At 41.3% G+C, this 23744-nt stretch overlaps 1 protein-coding gene across 4 annotated transcripts in view; it reads left to right on the top strand.

The window, feature by feature from the left end:
• TIMMDC1 (translocase of inner mitochondrial membrane domain containing 1) overlaps positions 1-23744 on the top strand; it is a 304154-nt gene that overhangs the window by 69524 nt on the left and 210886 nt on the right. For all 4 annotated transcript variants that reach the window (XM_044072937.1, XM_044072935.1, XM_044072934.1 and 1 more), the window contains exon 4: positions 14608-14696. In XM_044072937.1, coding sequence (XP_043928872.1) covers positions 14608-14696 — 89 coding nt within the window. The remainder of the gene's footprint in view (positions 1-14607; positions 14697-23744) is intronic.

Raw genomic sequence — 23744 nt, 5'->3', positions numbered from 1 at the left:
GGTCTAACCTTGCTAGATCCATCCCTTCCCTAGGAATTTTGGCCTTGGACAGCTCTGGTCAAATACTGTCTGGAGGCTTTGGCTGTGGCGTAGGCGCTACTACTTTTCCCCCAGGCAACATTGGCTCCAGGAGAGAGGGAGAGGGTTTCCTCAAGTCTGTCAGTCTTTTGGATAGTAGAGAGGACTTTCTCTTGACCTAGAGGTTGCATATCCTCCTCCCCCGGATCTTACCCAGTCGACATCTCTTCTGAGCCGTGATCCCATCCATCCTGTCCTATGTCAGCACCCCTGATTTGGCCTTCAGTGTACCACTAGCACCCCAGGGAGCCCCTTTATCTTCAGGTTCTTCCCTTTGGCCTCCCACAGGGGAAGTACATCGGAAGAGAAAATGCAAAAGGAGGCACCTAAGACTCCCTTATGGAGTCCTTAACCAAAGACATGGACTTCAAAGATGGCCACAATCTCCACCTGGCGATGTTTCCTTTGGAGGTGGAGACATCTTGGAAATATTGCGATAGAGAAATGATGATCCTCCCAACCTCCCTCTTCTGATGAGCCAGTGTTTTCTGGAGGTGTTTAGAGTGGGCCTCTCTATGTCCTGGGTGAACCCCTCTGACAGATGAACTTGTTGACCTAGTTTCCTGCTGGACGTGGATGGAGCCCGACACCATGGAGCCTATTCCCAAATGTGGAGACAAATATCAGCTCACCTAGTGACAGACTTCAATGGAGCTGGCTGAGCAGAGCTCCACAGTCCATTTCCCAAACAGAGCGTCCTGGGCTTTGGATGGACAGGTATGGGAAGTGCTTCTATGCCTCACCCACTTTTGGACTGAGAACTGTTAAACTACCTGGCACATTTTACTCATCTTCAAAGAGATTTGGTTAAGAAGCTTACCAGCTCTCTTACAGAGACCTTGTCGGAGAAGGACCTCAAGAAGATGTTTCCCCAGTTGGCTACTCTCTGCATTAACCAGTTCCTCGATGAGGTTAATCTCGTGCTCTGCAGAGAGCGCCTCTCGAGTGGCCTGATCAGGCATAGCCTTGACGAGACCTGTCTGGTTTGCAGAACCTGTTAAGGCATCCTGCACTAATGCTCCCTTCGATGGCTTCTCCCTTTTTAGAACATCTGTCAAAGACCATCTCACCCACAGAGAGCAGGGGAGAGACCTTGTCTGTGGTAGGGGATCACATTTTCTATCTCTCAAAAGACCTTATCAAGGAACCAACGGTGGGCTGAGAAATTTTGGTTCAAAAAATCTCAAGGTTCTTTCCAGGATCCTCAAGAGGATTCCTCCTGTAGAGGAAGAGGATTTTAATGGTAGGTGCCACCCAAGAGGCAGAGGGAGTCTGCAAAGTCAGGGCTTCAGAGAAAGAGAAAGCAAGCCCTTTCAGTGCTTTTGAAGCATTGCCCGATTGTCCTACTCCAGAGGCATTTGGGTGATATCTTTGCACTCTTGACACCTAGACAAATCTAACAAACGACCACTGGGTGCTAATCCTAATATCCAGAGGTTACTACATTTCCTTTTCCCTTCCACCTCCAAGTCCCAAGAGGAATCTCCCTGATGTACCATCCAGTCAGAGGAAGTTCCCCTTTTGGGAAGCTCAAAAACTGCTAGAAAAAAAGAGCCATCCAAAAAGTTCCAAGCAAACAACAAGGGTCCGGAACATATTTGCGCTATTGGGTGCCAAAAAAGACAAAGGACCTAAAATCGATATTGGATCTAAGCAAGCTAAACCTGTATGTCAAGAAGCTGAAGTTTCAGATGGTCACAGTACAGTCCATCTTTTAGTTTCTGCACAAGGATGAACGTATGTGCTCTGTGGATCTCCAGGATGCATACTATCATACCAAAATAGACACAGTCCAGGAGGCATCTGCACTTCCATCTGGAAGTCAATCAGTATCAATTCAGAGCCCTGCCCTTTGGATTCACTACAGCCCCCCAGGTGTTCACCAAGTGTTTGGCAGTGGTAGCAGGTCACGTGAGACTGCAAGGATTCCAGGGGGTTCCATATTTGGAAGATTGTCTCCTTATGGCACCAACAAAGCATTAACTCCTACAGGCCAGTGAGTATCTTCTGCAAACCTTCAACCAGTTGGGGATCATGATAAACCTGGCGAAGTCAAATTTAACTCTTGTGCAAGACTTGGACACCACTGAACACAGTATCACAAATAGCAGCGTTGCCTCATCAGTGAGTTATATCTCTGATGCAACAAGTACAGACACTTCTGGACATGCCTGCTCCTTCTGCATGACTAATTCTCCGAGTGCTATGTTCAATGTCAGCAGCAGTACTTCTGGTACCCTTGGTGAGGTTCTTTATGCGAGTGCTGCAGTGGACCTTTGTAGTTCAGTGTTCCATCTTGTTTCAGCCCTTGTCAGTTCCTATCCGACTAACCTCATTTTGCAAACACCATCTCCAGTGGTGGATGCTACTGGGCGATCTTTATCTAGGCAGACCTTTTCACTTCCCCCTCCCACAGCCACAGTGACCACAGATGCTTTCCTGTTGGGTTGGAGGAGGAGCATTATCAGGGAAGAATGGTCCAAGATGCGTGGTCCTAGTACAGACCAAATTGCACACAAATATCGTAGAGATGAGAACAGTTCTCTTGATGGTGCAAGCCTTCCATAACTGCCCCCCTCTGCGGACAATAGCAGTTCATACAGACAACATGTCAGTTGTCTGCACATCAACAAATGGGAATTCAGGAATCCATAGGTTCTTAGTTTGAGTTCCAGAATACAGCTACCTTTCTGTTTAATTAACTTTACAGAAATAGGTATTTATGCTTTTGGTAAATTTTTTGTAAGGAAGAAACCCTATCTGAGGGTTTGACATGCATCTGGCATTATGGGAGAGGCTGGAGCTTGCGGCTCAGATCATAGTCTAGAGGTGCACTCGAGTCAGTTCCGATGTCAGATCCTAGACCCAGAGTGAGTAAAAATGAAATTGGACAACCACAGATTCCACGTTACGGTAAGTATTTAACTTCTGATATTGTAAGGTGTTCACAAAGTTACTGTGTTTACTGTGACTTAAAATAGTGTAAGACCTAAAATCTAAAGAATACTATACTATAAAAGATAGTTTGTGCTGAAGCTTTTGACATTTGCATTTCTTTAGTAACCACTATGATTCCAGAGAGGTGAACATTTGTTTGAGATGTGACAACGTAGTTTGATTTTATCAAAATGCTTAGGTTCCACCCATTGGAAGTTACAGTACAAACTTCCAGACCTGCATTGGGGGGAATGAGTTAAGGTTTGTGAGTCTGTCTTGATCACTTGGTTCTCTGCTTTACCCTTTGGACTTGGACTATCCACTAGCATTGCCACGTATCCATTTATTTTCCTGGACTATCTGGAAATCAAACTAATTGTCCAATAGTCTGGAAAACACTGTACAAACTCCAGTATTCTGTTTAAAAAAAAAAAAAAAAAAAAAAAAAGAAACGGACTATCTGAATTTGTTAAATCGATGAATTTGCTATGCTTCTTTAACAAAAAGCATAGTAAATTTGCACGAAAAAAGGCATTGCAAATGGAAAAAAGAGGGTGTTCCTCCACGTCTGACGTGGCATTGACATTTGGGAGGTGTGAGTGGTGTGGCTCAAGTCCAGTTTTAGCCACAAAGAAAGGTGGCAACCCTACTGTCCACCGCACTAAAGTGTTCACTATGTGGCTTGCTCTAGTTATAGCTCACAGCAGGCTGCAGGGTATCCATTTCTTTTTTTTTTCCATGCTTGCATGACTTTCTTATGTTTGCAATGTCTTTTTCAAAGTATCAGGAATCTCTCACTTGGGAGAGAGATCTTTCACAAGCCGGGGTTCCAACAGAACATTCAGAAGTCTTTTTTGACTCCTTCACACAGGATTGTGTTCCTGGAGTATCAATGATTAAAAGAAACTTTGTCATTTTGGAAACACAAGTGCTACCTAAATTAAATTGAGTGTCGGCTCTTTTACAGGAGAAAACAAACACAAAAAGACAGACATGAATGATGGGTATTAAAGAATAAACAATAACTATAGTACAAAACTAAATATCTAAGTAGCCGTCGCACATGCTTGTACACTAATTATATTGGACAACACTGACTACTAGATAATTAACACATGAAAAGAAAAGTACACTATACACAGGTGGGATTGGGTGATATTGCACAAAAGGAAGTGACTGGACACTGTTCACAGAGCTTTTCTTCCACCGGAAAAAAAATAAACCTTAGAAATAGATCTAGATATAGATCTTCCCTCAGGCTTCAGTCGCTGTGAGGGAATACCTCATTATTTTGGGTCTCATGGTGTCATGATAACCCTTGCAAAACTCCATGTAAGAAGATACAATGATATCTTTGGCCCCAGCATCAAAATCTATTGTCTTTTCAATCCCAGTGCTGGGGATTGTCAGTAGAAAAATTACTTGGTGGAGACAGCAAATATCCCTAAATTCAGGTCTCCCCCTGTTCCAAAGCAGTCAGTCATTACAGACATTTAGGGACTTTGCTTAGGGAGCAGTTTCAGGAGGAATAATAGTACAAGGTGTGTGGGACACTTAGGACCGATAATTATAAAGTAAATGCTTGCCCTGATCAAGACATGCAACTCTCTCTAAATCATCTTTGGCCCTCAGGACCTTGTCAAGTTTTTTCAGACAATAACACAGTCATGTGGTACATCTTCAAGCGGGGAGAGCTGGGTCGTATCCCCTTTCCAAATTAGCCATGTTGGCTTGGGGTATAGCTTCATAGCACAGTGTCACTCTATAGCCATCCTTCATTCCATCACAGCAATGTTTTTTGGCAGGTAAGTTGAACATGGCAGGGCAGACACTTGCGTATGTAAATTAGATCATGGGGGGTTTCCAAGATTTGATCCATTTGTGGAGAGGTCCTCCAGTAGACCCATTTGCCTCATCTCTTTAAAAAAAAAAAAAAAAAAAAAAAAATCAGCTGGCAAGATTCTGCTCCAGGACTCTATGCTACTGATTCCTTTTTTTTTTTTTTGTTGTGATTATCATTCTGGCCCAGGTGACAGTGGTTCTTCCTTATTTTGGAAATGGCCAGGGGCAGTTACCACAAGTTTCCTCACAGAATGCATCTACTCCCACACGATCAGGGATGTTTGATGCACCCTGACCCCCAGTCAACTTCAGTTGACTTCCTGGATGATAGGGTCTTGCTTTTCTTTAGGCACATGGTTATTGAGTGCATACAGCAGGTACTAATTGAGGCAAGAAAGCCTGCTATTAGAAAATCGTGCATTAGTAAATGGAAAACGCTTTCTAGTAGGTACCAACAGCATAACCAACACCCAGTCAAAGCTAAGCTGTTCTCTGGTTTTACAGTATTTACGATAAGAGTTACTTCCTTTAGCCTTTCTCACCCCCCCCCCCCCCCAGTAAGGTTCATTTATTGGTCATTTTACCATGTCTGTCCTTGGAGCTTTCCTCTTTCTGATGTCAAAATGTATTAAAGGAGTTTTACTTGAGGCCTCCAAGAAAACCAGTTGCCCCTTCTTGAGATCTTAATTTTGTGGTGTAGAAGCTACCACTTGCTCAATTTCTGGCTGTCTCCAGGTCTTAATATGGAAAACAGTTTTACTGATTGTTGTGACTGCTGCAAGAAGACTGCCCGAGTTGCAATCTCTCTCTTATGGTGTGTCAACTCTGTCTTATTTTCCACAGAGACAAGGTTTTTGGAGCGCTTATCTGTTTTTTGCCTAATGTGGTATCCTAATTTACTTAAGCCAAACTATCTACTACCCCCATTTTCTTTACTGATCTTAAAGATGGGGGAGGGATGCTGCCTACCTTGGATGTCCACTGACAACTCTGGTACTGTCTCAACAGAAAAAACTCTTTCAGATCATTGGCTGTGCTGTTCTTTTGTTAAGAAGGTAATAAGGGACAACCTGTATCAATACAGACTGTTTCCAAATGGTTGTGTAAAGCAATTGCCATTATCTTAGTTATACTCGCTGCAACAAAATTATTCCAGGCAGGGTCAAAGTCCACTCTATCAGGGTCTTGGATTCATCTATGGCTTTTTGGAAGTTTTCTAGGATCTGCAACTTTGTCCTCTGTACATACTTTTATAAAGCACTATAAGCTTGATTTTCTTTCTTTAACTCCATATCAGGCTTTGCTGTGGCCATTCCCCAAGGGCTGTTGGACTATTCTCCTTATACCTCCCAAGTGTAGTTACCAAGGGTAATCTACTTATGTACTTGAGGCTACTGTATCAGTGATCAATATCATGAATATAGTACAGTTGTGCAAGTAAACTTACAATAGCAGTAGATGTTTAGATGATCGCTGCTGCAGTAGCCACTCCTTCCCCTGTGTGTGTGTGTGTGTGTGTGTGTGTGTGTGTGTGTTTACACACACGTGTTGCTTATGCCATGAAGGCCTTAGTTTCCAAACTTGTCTTTTTGTTAACTCAGCTCAAGCTGCTTGACAATTTGGGTTTATAGAAGGTGTCTGAAGCTTTGTAAGCTGGCCAGCTGTCATATCCTTTGCAGGATATGATCCATATAGCCAAGGCTACTGCAGCAGTGATCACTTGAATGTCTACTGCTGTGGTACATTTATCTGCACAAGTGTACTTTCCTGTCTTTCATCAGTTCTTCCAAGACTATGTAGATGTCGAATTCCTTGCTGCTACATAGTTTTGTGGTGGAAGTGACATTTTTAAAGCTTGTCAACTCTTTATACTTCCAGAAAATATATTCCTGATTACCCCTTTTTTCCACATCACACCTCCAATATTTGCAGTCTACCTGAGGAAAAAATATTTGGAGTCTGCTTTGGGTATAAAAATCCCTATACAAACACTTCAAAACAAAAATCGTAAATCTTCTAGACTTTGGTGCACATTTGGGAGACATGCATATATCCCCCCATTGTTCCTTTGTGAATTGCTTATCCATTCTCTCTTCCCTATCCAGTCCGTCTTCCCTATCCTTTCTAACCTTCTCTGATTCTTATCGTTATCATGCAATATTTTATAAGCTCTACTAATTATTCTTTTCTTAATGGCAGCTTCTGCTCTAGATCCTACTAAAAATTCTACCAGTGCTGGTCTTTCGCTAAGTACCCCAGTATTTCTTTCTCTTTGCCTGTACTCTGCCTTCCCTGTCAAGGATTGATATCAATCTCTAATCTGCAGACCAAATAGATTCTTGGTGTCTATTACCTTTCCCTCGCCAGTTATTTGCTCCCAATACCTCGGTTCCTTTGCCAGTTTTGTCCAATAAATCCCAGTCCCTTCTTGCTTATTGTTAGTATCCCTAATTTGCAGTCATCCATAATGGCAGAATATCCTTTCTCCATTCTGTGTTGGCTTAGTTCTTAGAATACTTTCTGGTAGTGTATGAGTATAATATTTGGTATGATTATTGTTCTCCTGGTAGGTCTGTATCCAAAATCTCAGTCTCTCCTTGTTTCTTGAGCACCCCCCCTGTTTCATCATTCCTTTCTACTTTAAATTATAGTTTTCTGCTTGTACTTTGCATAGGAGCCTTAACTGTATTGCTCTGAAATACCCCTTCAAATTGGGTAATGCCAATCCTCCTTGTTCTATTGGAAGAATCAGCTTATCCCACTTGACTCTTGCCATCTTCTCCTCCTATATAAAATCCTTCATCTCTTTATTAATTCCTGTCCACAGTTTCTCCTCTAGTTGATAAAAATATGTCTGACCTATGTATAAGACTGAAGGGATTAAAAACATTTTAGCTGCATGTATCTTACTATCAATATCCATATAACAGAGTTCCCATTTTTTCAGTTTTTGTATTCTCTTTTGTTTAGTCTCTCCCCACATATCCTTAGCCGCCATACTGGAGTAATTTTTAATCCATACTCCTAAATATTTCATTTTATCGTGCCCTATGAATATTGCTGAACTAATTTGTGTGTGGGTACATAATTTATTGCATTTGTTTTAGGTTCATTAATTTTGTAAATGGAAAAGATTTGAAACTACCCCAAAATGTTCCATAACACTATAATGTCCCTTTCTGGTTTTGTCCAGTATAAAAAATCATCTGTAAATAGTCAGCTTTTCTTGACTACCATAACAATTATATCCTTGAATTTCTGAGTCCCTTATCTTCATTGTCATTGGTTCTAAACATAATGCAGATAGCAAAAGGGAGAGAGGGACACTCCTGCCTGGTTCCTCTGCTCAAGCAGAAATGATCAGAGAGGACCCCACCCACTTTAATTTTCACCTCTGATCCCTCGTATATCCTCCAAATTAACATTATAATTTTTGTCAGGGGAATGCAGATGCTTCCATTGCCCTGCTCATAAAGTCCCAACTTAGTCTGTCAAATGCTTTCTCTGCATCAAGACCCACCAACAACAGTGGTATGTTCTTACATTCTGCTTCCCTCTGGATCATCAGTGTTCTGTTAATCTGAAATGTTTGCCTCCCCTCCCTAAAACCACTTTGATCAATCAATTTTGGCATTGCTTTTTCCATTGTTTTAGCTATTATAGACATTAACACTTTAACGTCCTAGTTTAGTATTGAAATGGACCTGTATGAAGCTGGAGATGATGGATCTTTACCCTATTTAGGTATTATAGCTGCCATCACTTTCTTCCAGGATGTTGGTACTTCTCTTAAAATACTGTTAAACAAAACCTTCCAGATCTTTATCAGTTTTTCCTTACTAGCTTCCAAACTTCCACGGGAATACCATCTATTCCTGGGGGCTTTCCTGTAGTTTAGTTGTATATCACCATCTTTATCTCATATCCTCATGTCCTAACTGTTAGTAATTGAGTCTCCTCTACCTCAAACCTTGGCATAGTTAATTCTATCATAGACTTTTCTTGATTTCCATATTTCTCTGCTTTATGGAGACTTATTTCCAAAATATTTCAAATACTTCTACAGGATCCCTTTTTATATTTCTTGTTGTAGGCTCCCTACGCTTGGTGATGGCCCTTTCTACTTTTTGTTTGAGCTGTTGTGCTAAAAGTTTTTATGCTCTAGAGTTATCAAAAAAGTCGCTTAACCGCAATCTTTTAAAGTTATGCATATTATGAAGATAATCCCTTATTTTCTGTCTAGCATTCTGCAGTTGCTCCTCTTCTTGTTTTGTGGCTTCCCCCGTTTTGCAATACTAACATTTGTCAGTTTCTCTAAGTAATTCTTATTACTTTTTAACCATATCTCCCTTTCTTTTATTTCCACCCTATTTTTAAACTACACTTTAATTTTATCCCACTCCCTGGCTGTATTGTCAGAATTATTTTCTATCTTCTCTAATAACTCTTGAATAATTTCCACTACCCATTCCTTAAATTCATCTCTTTTCAACAAATAGGTGGGAACGTGCCAATGTCTCATTTTTATTTCATTACCCTGTGTTTTTATTTTAGTTATTATAGGCGCATGAAATAGTTATTGGGTACATATCAAAACCTTCAATTAAATACACATGTTCCTGTGAAATGCGAATTCTGTCTAGCCTAGCCCAATTTTTATATTGTGGAGAATATGTAAATTCACTCTGAACTCCTAGTATTGAATTCACATCATTCATGCCAAATAATTTCAGAAATTTCTTCAAAATTCTGCCCTCCTTAGTTATTTTCTTTTCTGGGCCCCAAACACACCTTCACTGTTGCAAATCAAATTCCATTCCCCACCTATAGTAATATTCCTTGCTGAAAGCTGATTATTTCTCCCAAATTTTTCTTAAGCTCCATTATAGCAGTTTTCGGTGGAATATAAATGCATGCCAGTATAATCCATCTCTGTTGTCAGTAGCCCTTTAGTACTACAAATCTACTGTTATCTCTTCTGTCATATTGGAGCTGCTCTTGCAATTAATATAACTACATCTCTCTTCCTTTGCCCCAGGTATTCTGCTGAATAACCACCTGGAAAGCCTTTCTTTATCAAATTCACATATTCAGTTCGTTCCAAGTGTGTCTCCTGTAGCATAGCTATTTGCACCCTACATTTTAATATAGTTCACTACTCTTTCTTTTTTTTTTGTATTTATCTGTGAGACTATTGAAGTTTAATGACATTACAGAACGTATCATGTTCTTGAAAAGTTATGTATAACAGCTTTTTTATTTGTTAAATGTCTGGTTTCAGCTTTTGTGTTACATGCATATACTGTTTGGCAGGTTAATCTTGTATACAGTTGTTTCTTGTTATCTCCATTTGAACTTAAACAACATTTTAAAACCTTTTTTTGTTTTATTAAAACCATCAAACAAAAATACAAACACACCCCAATATCCCCCTAAAACCTACTAACTTATATGTAAATCTTCAAATATTGAAGTTTTGCCCTGTTAATAGGAACAAATGTTCCAAACTGACAACCACACATACACACACAGACCGCACAGACTTGAGATGGTGTAAAAGACCGCTTATCCTTGCTAAGGTGCATGGTACAGCCTGTGGTTCTAATAAGTGCTGTCTGGCTTTCTTTAACCTTTATCACTGTCTCAGCTGGGAAAACACTTGTTTCATAAAACATTTTCTCCAAGCCATTTCTCTTTATCAGATTACCTTCTACCGACATAGGAACCAGACACAAAACTACCAAACATACATTCTTTTATTAGACAAAAGCTCTATAATAATCAATATTTTTCGTTTACTTGCCTTCTCTTAAAACTTGATACTAGATTAAGCTAATGGCCATGTGATTCTCCTATGCAAGAATGAGGAAAAAGCACACACATTTTTCTTGTCGTGCTCTTTTAACTAGGTTTTTCTTCCTATTTTTTTACATTGCAGTGCCTACATTTCTTAAAACTGAAAAAGGAGAAAGAGAGAAATAAGGAGAAAGAAAAAAATAAACTGGAGCACTCCATTACACTTAAAGTGAGAAAACTGTACTTTATAACAGGCAAAGAAAATCATGCACTATTAAAATAGTACCATTAAGAAAACATTTGTTTTGTTTACAGTTAACTTTCTCCCTCCTCTTCCCCTCTCATGAGTATTTTTCCAAACCTGAATGACATGAAGTAGGGCATATACTTTAGAATCCCCTACAAGTTTATCAAAAGTCCATAAAAGTCCAATATTTCCAGATTTTCTTGTTCTATTCCTGTTTATCTCCCAAATCCTGTCTGCTTCACTTCCAATGTACTGTCAATTCTTGCATTTTTTTCCTTCTCTCAAGCATTCTCCATTGAAACATTGGAAAAGGTTTCACCGGCACAGTCTCTCTGTGGTCTTTTTTACCAGAAAACCAAGAAGCAGAATCTTGTTTTGTTTCACAGCTCATTTTTTTGTTGGACAAACCTTTGTATTTCTTCCTTTGCATGTACTTCATCAAAACATGATTTTGTTCCTCCATATTTTGAAGATAGCTGGGTACAGTAGTTTGAAATTCACACCTGCTTCTTGACATTCCCTGAATAATGGAATAAATTTCCTCCTCTTCTGCCTGTTCTACAATGAGTAGTTATTCACAAACACTCTGCTTTCTCCCACTTTTAGTACTTTGTCCTTTTGCCACAATTTTGTCAGAATCCACTTCTCCTGCTGGTAAGATTGCATCTTTACTAGTAATGCTCTAGGTTGGTTTCTCTTAGCCAGGTTTGGAGCATACAGATGATGTGCCCTTTTAAATTAACAGTTCCTGTTGTGGAATAGCAGTCCAGTTGCTTATTTGTGCTTTCATAAAATCAATACAGTCTGTTCCTTCCATCTACTCTTTTACATCAGAAGATCTCAGGTTTTCCCTAAGTGCTCTGTCCACTAATTCTGTTATTTTTTGAAACATGTCTTCTTGTGCAGTCTCATATTCAGCCAGCCTCGTCTTCATTTCACCTTGGTTTTTGAGTTTTACAGCTTTATCACCTTTGTTTAAAGCTTCTTTCATTTTTTCCAGCCTTTTATTGTTTGAGTTGATGTACTCCATCAGTGTTTCATTTAATTTAACCAGGTATGTGTACAGCTGCCTTATACTTTCCTCTCTTACTGGAAGTCATTTCTGAAGCTTGCACTGCGTTTTGCTGAACAGCGGCAGTATTTTCCCAGTCAGTGTTTTTCGTCACCTTTTTAAAGCTGATTTTCCTTCAGATCCTCTGTATTTCTTTTTTTCTTGGCATCCAGGCAGTGCACTTAATAACCAGTTACTGAAATTTACCCAGAAATTTAAGTTCACTAGCTTTCTCTGCTAATTTCTGTTTTAACACAGTGAGAGCTAGGTTAAAGCATTACTCAATGTACAGCTATCTTGGAAGTCCCCCATCTACCTCAAACCTTGGCATATTAAATATTTCCATTTGTGCTTTAGTGATTTCCATAGTTATTTGCTTTATACAAATTTTCATAATTTTTTTTAAAGTGTTTTATTACCTGTACAGGATAGATATTTACTACTGGCCACATTGTTTTATTACCACTGTTAAAAAATCTTTATCACTTTAAGACTTAGCATTTGGAACAGTGACTTTATACCTTGTATTTCAGTCGACTTTTTTTTAAAATAGATCTACATTTTAGGTGCATTGGTCCACAGCAGTTTCCTGTTCAAGCTCAACTTCCATTAAAGCATCCCATATAGTCCCATTGGTCCACAGCAGTTTCCTGTTCAAGCTCAACTTCCATTATAGTATCCCATATAGTCCCATTTTTCTTTTCACAAGGGAGTCCTGCTTTTGTATTCTAATAGTTCTCTGTTCCATGTTTTATCTCTTTTGGTGACTTGTCTTTTGGTTTTACATTTTGTAGTTAAGGCTTCCCCTCTTTAGTTCATGTTAAATTACTCCATCTCAAGAAAACTATTTTTAAAGTTTCTTCCATGTATTAGACTTGACCTATTCAGTTAATTTATTTTATTTAATTTAATTAACTCAATACATTCAAAAAATATGCTTCCAAGAAGCTCTTTCTAAACCATTACATCTCCAACATATGCCTGTTGTCTGTGACATGATTTTTTTCAAGCCTTTATGGGTACAAAAATATTTGAACAGATATTTCTGTGTGAAAATTCAAAATTTTCTTGTGTGCATTATATGTGTAGGGTTAAGGCTTGTTTCCCTGTATTGATCATCTGTGATAGTTCTTTTTAAATGTTCTCTCCATATTGTTTTTAATCTTATTTATTTTCTTTTCAAATCTTATATTGTTTTATATATTCTTCTTATTGCTAATACCCATTTCCTACCATTTCTGTCTTCGCCTAAATTATAAAATCTGTTTGTATGTTAAAAAATTTGCTATCCATCCTCTGCATATCTTCCTTCAATTCTAATATTAAACCTGTCTGTAGAAGTGGATCTGAGTTCAATAACCCAGATGTTTATTAGGATTCGTTCCATTTTATTACCTCATCCCCTTTTCTATCATTTGCTTTCCAAATCATTTTTGTTTCTTTCTTTTCCATACACTCATTACATTGTCTTCTGTATCTTTCCTATTACTCTACATAGGATATACTATCATGTACTTCATTTGGACATGTATTCAGAGTCTTAAATGAAATTTATTAACCTAAACTGCCTGGCCTTGCAACATACCTCCTAAATCTGGTCGCCCTAAATCACCTTGTTCTTTTGTTAGTGTTAATTTTCCCATTGCACTCTTTCTTTTGTTGTCCCAAATAAACTGCCTAATTTCTTTTGCCGTATTCGTTCATATTTGATCACTTGGTTAATGCATATAAGCCTGACCTACATGAAGAACCGGTGGGACCAAAAGCATCTTAATCGCTTGTATCGTAATGTCTGTGTGCATAAATTACTATTTCTGTAGTGTACTTATAATATTCATCTTCAGAAGGGGCCAGACAGTAAGCATCCTATCCTTTTCAGTAGATTCCTTTTGTAGGGCCCTGTACTTCCCAGAGTTCCTGATGACTGCTCTGAATCCTGATTGGTTGTTTGTAGTATTTCATGGCGGGCATCATTTAGAATTTATAGTTTTAATGTGAATCTAGATGAAGTCATAACTTGGAATGAAAAAACCCACCTAATTTTGGTAATTTGAATATTCTGATTCCAGCAGTAAAGGGATCATAAGAACAGTGAGTTCATGGAGTCTGTATTCCTTTTATCTTTTGTTTTGTTGTCTGTGTCTTGTGTTTGTATGTATGTATATCTAGTCTTCTTTTTTTCCGTTTGCTTGGATGCTTTTTACATCCTCATTGAGAGGTTTGAGCTGCATTTCACAACACTTTAGATTAAATCCTGTCTGTCCTCATATGTATGGTAATAACCATGTACATTTTTTTCCCAAATATATAGATATTGCTTAGCAGGTTAACCATCTTGATTGAGGCCAGTTTTGCTCCAAAGTGCTGCCATGTGTACAGCTTCAACTCATATGGGTAGTGTTCCTAGTCTGTTGTGCTTTCTCCAGTTTTCTTTTGTTTTAAACCCTTCACTTGTGCCTTCAGCAGCTCTCTTGCTCAGTGTTAGCTTGAATGGGTGCTGATAATTGTAATATTTAATTATCTAATGAATTGTTTAGTTAATGCATTCAGAAGTCATTGATTTCTACAGAGTTAACTCAATAACAATACAGACTAAGGTAATTTACTTGAACAGTCAGTCATGATGACTGTGTGAGATTTTGTTTTCCTTCTGCAGCGCTCTGCACATAATGCTGCAATCCGAGGGTTTATTCGCTATGGCTGGCGATGGGGCTGGAGAGTTGCTGCTTTTGTCACAATATTTAAGTAAGTTGTTTTTTTCAGTTTGATTATTTTTTCTTTATCTGTGGATTAAATAGCAGTTCTGCTGCTAATCACAGTTAAATTGTTGTGGCATTTGCTATTGCATTTAAAGTTACGGAAATTCTAGATAAAATGGTACAATTCTTCACTTTAAAAAAAATACTTTGAACATTATCTTTGCAGTTGATTTATTAAAATTTTAACTGTTATTGACAAGATGCAGTGTTTTTGTAAACTTGTAGTGTATATCTTTTTTTCTATACTTTTTTATTGACTGAATGTCGTATCTTGCATGATGGCACTTTGATTTGCTGAATCATAACCCAGCTACTGGCTTTTATCCGAAAGAAATGCTAAGATTTATTTTACTGACAAGAAAGCAGTACTGCAGACCTCTTAAAAGTAACAGCGTTGCCCTGAATCCTGACTTATGACTGCTGTTTAGTATTATGCTAGAATGACAGGTTGACTTTTGTACAGTTTCTTTTGGCAAATGATTATTTGACTGAAACATGGTTTAATAGTCCAGAGATATGATGGCAGTGGGACAAGGGAAGCACAGGGGCAATACTATGAATGCACGTATGTTAAGAAACAGAGAGAGAGATGTAGCTCAACATGCCCTTAGAATGTTGACATTTTGACTATATTTTGGGGGGTGGAGAGGAGCATCTGCATTTGAAAGTGTGCTTTTCCCCCGAACAGATGAGACATTAAATCAAGGTCCTATCTGCTTGAGTTTGTTGCAGTTCAGGTGGATGTAAAAGATCTCATGGCACCTTTTGAAAAGAGCAGGGACATTTCCCTGATCTCCCCTTGTAGCAGAAACACCACCTCGGGCCTTCCCTGAAAAAATTCCATTTAGCCTAGTGGGACTAACACAGTCAACAAAGGATAAGTAAATAAAAAGATGAATGCATGCTCCTTCCTCAGTGTCTGTTGACTTTCAAGCCTTCTGAAGCAGGATGCCCCACCTGTATCTGAGTGACAACCTACCAGGGGGAGCTATCATCCAGGCAACCATGGAGGAGTCTGTGCCCCTTTCGGTGCTTATTGTTTTGTGAAGCTGCTGTGGGTGGGCATCCTTGTCTGTAAGGGTCTAGTATCACCCCCCCGCCTCAGACTGGGCCTGTCCGTGTTTTGGGACAAACCATAACTGTCCATAGAGCTGGGAAATACTGAGCAGTCCTCCCCCCTTTGCAGCTGTTCTGTGGAGGCATTACTGTTATGGCCCTAACCATCCCCCACCCCATTATGGTTGATGTGAGTGGTGGCATCACAAGGTGAATCTCCTGCTATACTAGAATGCATACTCCCAAGGGCTACCATGACCATCTGTTATCTTCCTGGTGACAGCCTCTGCTGCTGTGCAAGCCTTCACTTACATGAGAGCAGTTTGGACAGTGAGAAACTCCCCCCTCCTGATTGGACAAGCTGTTAGCTACTCATTTCCTGAGACCCCCCCCCCCCCGATAAGTTGTTAGATGATCCAAATTCAAATAGAATTAAGTGGCTAAGTCATAGTTATGGCTTTATCCCTTTATGCCACAGAGCTACACTGTCTGCAATGCAGTATGCCTAGAAAGTCTGAGTTGGATGATTGGTAAAAGAGATGACTGGTACCTTCTCTAGGAGCTGTGACGCACACCAAGCTGTTCACACATTTGTGGGGATGGGGGTGATCAGCGTATTCTAGGCAGAGATAGAAAGCCCACTAATGTAATGTGGGGACTGACCCCCTAACAGTAAAGCATGGATTTTATACACGTCTGTTTGTGAGAATCAAACTGTAAGTATGTTTGGATGAGTTGCAATCAAGGCACTAACCAGAAAGGGCATTTGGCAGGTTGTAGATCAAATGCTGCATGCCCTGAACTAGAATACAAAATAAATGCACATTGGTCAATGTTTTAGCAGCTTCAGGGGGAGAAGAAAAGGCAACAAAAAGTGTTATGCAGTAGGGTAGGATGCACAATTTTCTGTTTGTGAAGCAACTCTTCCTAGCATGTGATGCATGGTAAAACTTCATAGAAGGTGGAGGTCCACTGACATTAATATAGGTTCATAGGTTGGTACTAGGCTATTGGCCCTAGGGCCTATACAAGCCTAGCCATAACAATTCCTTGGATATTTCTTCCCACAATATTTACTTCCCAGGACCCCTGTCTAGCAGGGCGACTGACGTGATCCCCGGGGTGAATTTCTTATCTCCCATCCAATTGTCAAGGTTCCTTTTGAAGAGGGCCAAGGAGGCACTCTGCTTGACATGTATGGGGAGTCTTTGGGTCAGGAACCTATCCCACCAGCATGTTTTCTTCATTGTGATGACAAGGTTTAGATCCCTGGAGTATGTGTGGCTTTGAGGGGGATTAGGATTTCTTTAAGTGGAGCATATCCAACAGCTCGGGGTTTGACATGGCCTTGTATGTTAAGCAGGGATTGCCTCTTGAGTAGATGATATGCCACAGAGTATAGCTGGAGTTTTTTTAGACTGTCAGCGTAGGGCATCTGCTTTAGGGCTGTGATTCTTTTAGTGAGGTATGTTTGTGGCTTTTCCAGCTGTTGCAGATGTCTTGTGAGGGGTGCATACCAAATGGGGCTTTGTACTCTATAATGGGTCTAATGAAGGATGAGTACATTGGGACAGTGACCTCCTTTTTTTCTGGATGAAAAGCCTGTAGTGATGAGGTGTGCCACATAGAAGGATTTCTTGACTGTTGTGGCGATGTGGTTATCGAAGTTTAGACGACTGTCTACCTGTGCCCCTAAGTCTCTCATCACACTTTCGGTGTTTAGTGTACTGCCACCTATGTGGTAATTCATGGGTACATGTTTTTTCCCAAAGGGGATAACTATACATTTCTTGGCATTAAGCTTGAGCCCTTGGCTCTGGCACCAAGTATCTCTTTCTGTAAGGCCCTTTTATAGAATATCCACATCATTTGGGGATTAAATAATGACTCCCAGTTTGCAGTCATCTGCGAACTTTGTTAGCCTGAGTCCCTTAGTGTTGGCCTGTACTTCAAAGAAGTAGATGCCAAACAAGAGCGGTCCCAGGACTGAACCCTGAGGTACTCCACTTGTCACTTGTCTGGAGCTGGATTTGGAGTCAGCTACTTTTATAGTCTGGGTTCTGTCAGTAAGCCAGTTGGCAACCCATCGAGTGACGTAGCGATTTATTCTCAGCTTAGTAAATTTATCTACGAGTGTGGGATGGTGTCGAAGGATTTGGCGAGGTCCAGATAGGCTGTGTGGACTGCCTTACCCTCATGCACAGCTCTGGAGACTGATTCAAAGAAGTCAGTCAGGCTCAGGAGACCAGATCAGCCCTTCATGAATCCAAACTGGGTGGGTTCCAGTGTTTGAAGGTTGCCAATGTCTTTGTTTATAAGTTCCATGATAATGTATTCCATGCCCTTGCAGATCAGGCTCGTCAGATTGATGGGACTGTAGTTTCCGGGATACAAGATGAATCCTCCCCTTGTGGAGTGGAATAGCTGTAGCTGTGTGCCACTCAGTGGACATGAAGCCTGAGGTGAGGCTATGATCAAACATGACACTTAGGTGAGTTGCCAGTTCATTTTGTAGTTCATGTAGTACATAGCCCGGGATGTCATCTGGTCCCATGGATGCTGTATTCTTAGCTTTGGAGAGTTCGGTTTCTACCTGTTGGCCGTGATTACTGGAATTTGGCAATCTTTTGGTATTGAGATGGGCCCTTTTAGGGGGTGAGACGGGGGTGAAGTTGGCACTAAATCAATCTGCCAGGATATTGGCAATATCCTTGGGATCAGTATATTTAATGACATACTGTTGTAGCTCGGAGCAGATCTGAGCATTGCCATTTATATTCTTGACTTAACTATAGAATGCCTTGTGGTTGTCTTTGGAATCTTTGGCAATTTTATTTTCGTAACTAGCTTTGGAGGATTTTATGAGGAATCTCAGCTTCTTACTGAGGCTGGTATGGGAGTTTTTTGCATCCTGGGATTTTCCTCTTTTCTGCAGTGGTTTCTTCCTTCTGTTGTATAGCTTGTTGACCACCAGATTAGCTTCCCTTTTTTGGAGGAGAGCGTCTTGGTTCTGTTTGGGATGGCATGATTACTCCAGGTTCTTTTTGGCGCCAAAGAAAATGTGGGACTTAAGGCCCATTCTGGACCTTTCTACCTGGAACCTGTCAGTTGCCAAAGAGAAGTTCTGGATGGTCACATTACAGTCCATCATGCTGTGTACCTGCAAGAGAGCGACTGGATGTGATCGTTAGACCTCCAGGATACTTACCATCACATAAAAATGCACAGAAGCTCCAGGAGGTTCCTCCACTTCTGGCTAGGAGTCAATCATTACCAATTTTGAACCCTACCCTTTGGTATCACCACAGCCCCCAGGGTGTTTACCAAAGTGATGGCAGTTGTAGCGGCTCACCTGAGGCTTCAGGGGATTCAGGTCTATCCGTACCTGGAGGATTGGCTCCTCACTGCTCCAACCAGATGTCTACTTTCCCAAACCAGGAATTATTTCCTGACACTTGCCCTGCATTTGGGGATCACAGTCAACACATCCAAATCTCTCCTACAGGTGATAGATTACATTGGTGCCAGGTTAGATACTCTTCAGTACAAAATATTTTCCAGGTACAACTAACACTAGGTAAGACTACAGTCCAAACTGTAGCTTGCTACAGATCCCCCAAGATTCTCACTACACCTTTCTAAACCTACTGGAAAATATTAAGATACAACCAAACGCCCTAATACTGGGTGGTTTCAACTACCCTGCCATTAACTGGGAAAACTACTCGTATACCAAGACCTTTGCCCAACGGTTCTTGGAATTCATAAATTCCAACGCCCTGGATCAACTAATCCGTAGTCCCACCAGGGGCTCCCAGTATCCTAGACCTGGTCAATACCAACATGGAAAATCGATGCTCCACACCTATGGTTACCCGTTCATTGATCAGGTCTGACCATAAGCTAATCACCCTTAACATCTACATCCCATCCCCAACCCCCCCCAGTAAGGAAACATCCATAAAAAACTTCTCTAAAGCCTACTTCATGCTACTCAAGTCAGAAGTGACAAACTTCATGACACCCATACAGACGGGAACTGAAAGTTCGACTGCTGAATTCTACACTAAGGCACTGTACGAGCACATCCACTCATGCATGAATCGTACCATCCCAGATAAAACCAAGATGCTCTCCTCCAAAAAAAGGAAGCCAATCTGGTGGTCCCCTGCCATAAACAAACTTTACAACAAAAGGAAGAAACTGTTAGAAAAGAGGAAAATCCCAGGATGCAAAAACTCCCTTACCAGCCTAAGTAAGAAGTTGAGATCCCTCATAAAATCCTCCAAAGCTAGTTATGAAAATTTAAAATTGCCAAAGATTCCAAAGACAACCACAAGGCATTCTATAACTGTCAAGAATCTAAATGGCAATGCTCAGATCTGCTCTGAGCTACAACAGAATGGCATTAAATATACTGATCCCAGATCAATTCAGTGCCAACTTCATCCCCCTAAACGGCCCATCTCAATGCCGGAAGATTGCCAAATTCCGGTAATAATGGCCACACAGGTAAAAAAAAACCGCACTCTCCAAAGCTAAGAATACAGCATCCATGGGACCAGATGACATCCCGGGCTGTGTATTACATGAACTACAAAATGAACTGGCACCTCACCTAAGTGTCATGTTTAATCATAGCCTCACCTCAGGCTTCATGCCCACTGAGTGGCGCACAGCTACAGTTATTCCACTCCACAAGGGGGGCTCCACCTTGGATCCCGGGAACTACCGCCCCATCAGTCTGATGAGCCTGATCTGCAAGGCTGTGGAACGCATCATGGAACTTATAAACAAAGACATTGGCAACCTTCAAACATTGGACCCCATCCAGTTTGGGTTCGTGAAGGGGCAGTCTTGTCTCCTGAACCTGATTGACTTCTAATCGGTCTTCAGAGCCATGGACAAGGGTAGGGTGGTCCATACAGCCTATCTGGACCTCGCCAAGGCCTTTGACACCATCCCCCACTTTGGAATCATAGATAGACTTACTAAGCTGGGCATTAATCCCTACATCACTCGATGGGTTGCCAACTGGCTTACTGACAGAACCCACAATGTAAAAGTAGCCAACTGCAAATCCAGCTCCAGACAAGTGGAATACCTCGGGGTTCAGTCCTGGGACCTCTCTTGTTTGGCATCTACTTCTCTGAAGTACAGGCCAACACTAAGGGACTCTGACTAACAAAGTTTGGAGAGGACTGCAAACTGGGAGCTATTATTGAATCCAAAAATTATATGGATACTCTACAAAAGGGCCATATAGAAACAGATGCTTGGTGCCAGAGTCATGGCCTCTAGCTCAATGCCAAGGAATGTATATTTATACCCTCTGGGGGAAAAACATGTACCCGTGAATTACCACATAGGTGGCAATACGCTGAACACTGAAAGTGTGATTAAGAGACTTGGGGACACAGGTGGACAGTGGTCTCACCTTTGATAACCACATCACTACAACAGTCAGGAAATCCTATGTGGCACACACTATCACTAAGGGCTTTTCATCCAGAAAAAAGGAGGTTATTGTCCCACTGTTCTCATCTCTCATTAGACCCATTATAGAATACAATGCCCCATTTGGTATGCATCTCTCAAGACATCTGCAACAACTGGAAAGGCCGCAAAAATACCTCACTAAAAGAATCACAGACCTAAAGCAGATGCCCTACGCTGACCGCCTTAAAAAAAACTCCAGCTAGACGCTGTCGCATATCGTCTACTCGGAGTCTGTCTCTGCTTAACATACAAGGCCATGTCAAACCCAGAGCTGTTGGACATGCTACACTTAAAGATATCCCAGTCCCTCAGAGCCACAAGCTCCAGGGATCTAAACCTTGTCATCACAATAAACAAAGCATGCTGTAGGGATAGGTTCCTGACTCCGAGACTCCCCAGACTCTGGAATAGACTACCCATACATGTCAAGCAGAGTGCCTCTTTGGCCCTCTTCAAAAAGGAACCTTGACGATTGGATGGGAGAAAGGAAATTCACCCCGGGGATCATGTCAGTCGCCCTTCTAGACAGGGGTCCAGGGAAGTAAATAGTGTGGGAAGAAATAGCCAGGAAATTGTTATGCCTAGGCTTGTATAGGCCCTAGAGCTGGTAGCCTAGTACAAACCTATGAACCTATTCTCATCTTCCAATGGCAGAATCTGTGCTGAGGGCTCTAGGCTCGATGACGATGACCATAACTCTTCTCCCGTGTGCTTGGCTACACATGAAGATTTTACAGTGGACTCTAGCTGTACAATGGTCCCTGTTGGAACTGCCGTTGACATAACCAATTCAACTCAGTCGAGTCTGTCGTTCATCCCTCATATGGTGGATGAGCTCTTCGGACATTTTGGAGGGACTACCCTTTGTTCCAGCCCCAGCCCAAACCACAGTGACCACGGATGCCTCCCAACTCTGGTGGGGGGCATTGTTTGGGTAGGACAGCCCAAGGCCTGTGGTCCCCCATAGGGACCACCTTGCATATAAATGTCCTAGAGATGAGGGCGGTCCTTCTAGAGTTGCAGGCACTTCATGCCTTTCTTCCTCTGGGCATGATTGCAATTCAGTCAGACATGTCAGTGGTCTGATATATCAACAAACTGGGAGGGACCAGATCTTACCCCCTTTGTCATGAGGCCATGAGAGTGTGGGAATGGGCGATCTCCACCGGTCGCTTTCTGATCGCAACACACATGCCGGGACGGTCAGCGGACAGGCTAAGTCGGACCATTCTGATGCCTTACAAGTGGTCTTTGAATCTGTCAGTAGTGGAACAGATATTCAGCGAGTGGGGTCAACCTTGCTGCGATCTCTTCGCATCTCCTTCCATTGCGAAGTGCAGCAAGTTTTTCGCTCTGAACCCCCTGCCGGGGGAGTCCCCCAGAGATGCCTCCTGGCCTTCTGTATGTTTACCCGCCAGTATCTCTCATACCGAGCTTTCTATAGAAAGCTCATCAACTGGGGAGCAAAGTGATCCTCATTGCCCCATTCTGGCCTAGCCAGGTATGGTTTCCTTTCCTTTGGTTTCACCTTCTGGCTCCACCTTGGATCTTCGATCCCATTCAGAATTTAATTTCACATCCTTTGGGGGTGCCTCATCCGAATCTGGACAGCCTGAAGCTCACAGCTTGGCTGCTCCAGTTCCCGTGATTGCTACGACTCCTGGGCTATCCTCCTCAGTTAGATCTATTTTGGTGGTTGCGCCTAAGTCTTAGACTAGGAAGGTTTATCGCAGCAAGTGGAAATTTTCCTTTTGGGCATCTCAAAGGAGTCTAGACCCTTTCACTGCTCCTGTTTCTACCATTCTTGATTTTCTAGCTGATATTTTTCAACACTGAGCTAGTTTTCTACCCTCAAAGTTCAATTGGCTGCCATCTCTCATTTTCATGTGGGCGAGAATTCTGCCTCTTTAGCATCTTCCAGACTGTATAAAGCTTTCATCAGACACCTTCTTGTTACGTCCCCCGATCAAAGATCCTTTTCCTCCATGGTCCCTTACTTTGGTTCTTCAAGCTTTGGTCACTCTGGCTTTCGAGCCTGCCGCAACTGCAGATCAAAATTGTTTATCTTGGAAAACAGCTTTTCTGGTGGCTATTACCTCTGCTAAAAGGGTTTCAGAATTTCAGGCCTTGTCCATCTAAATTCCTTACATGATTTTTCACAAAGATAGGGTTTCCCTTCATACCAATCCATCCTTTCTTCCTAAGGTGGCATCACCAGTCATTATCAATCAGACTATCAATTTGCCTGTGTTTTTTCCTAGTTTTACTAACAAGATGGAATACAAACTCCACATGTTGGATGTTCACAGACAGTTATTCCATTTACACAGGACAAAAAATTTCTGTAAATCTGATCAATTGTTCGGTTCCTCAAAAAGGGTTTATAGAAGGATACAGTCTCCAAGGTCACTATAGCTAGATGGATTTCTTCATGCATCCTGCAGGTCTATAAGGACAGATGCATGTCACCTCCAGGTCA

Source organism: Protopterus annectens, chromosome 5.part1 (genome assembly GCF_019279795.1).
Source record: "Protopterus annectens isolate FY-2018-M chromosome 5.part1, PAN1.0, whole genome shotgun sequence".
Classification (NCBI taxonomy): Eukaryota; Metazoa; Chordata; order Ceratodontiformes; family Protopteridae; genus Protopterus; species Protopterus annectens.
Note: the sequence above shows the minus strand (reverse complement) of the source record. Positions and strands in the feature narration are given on the sequence as shown.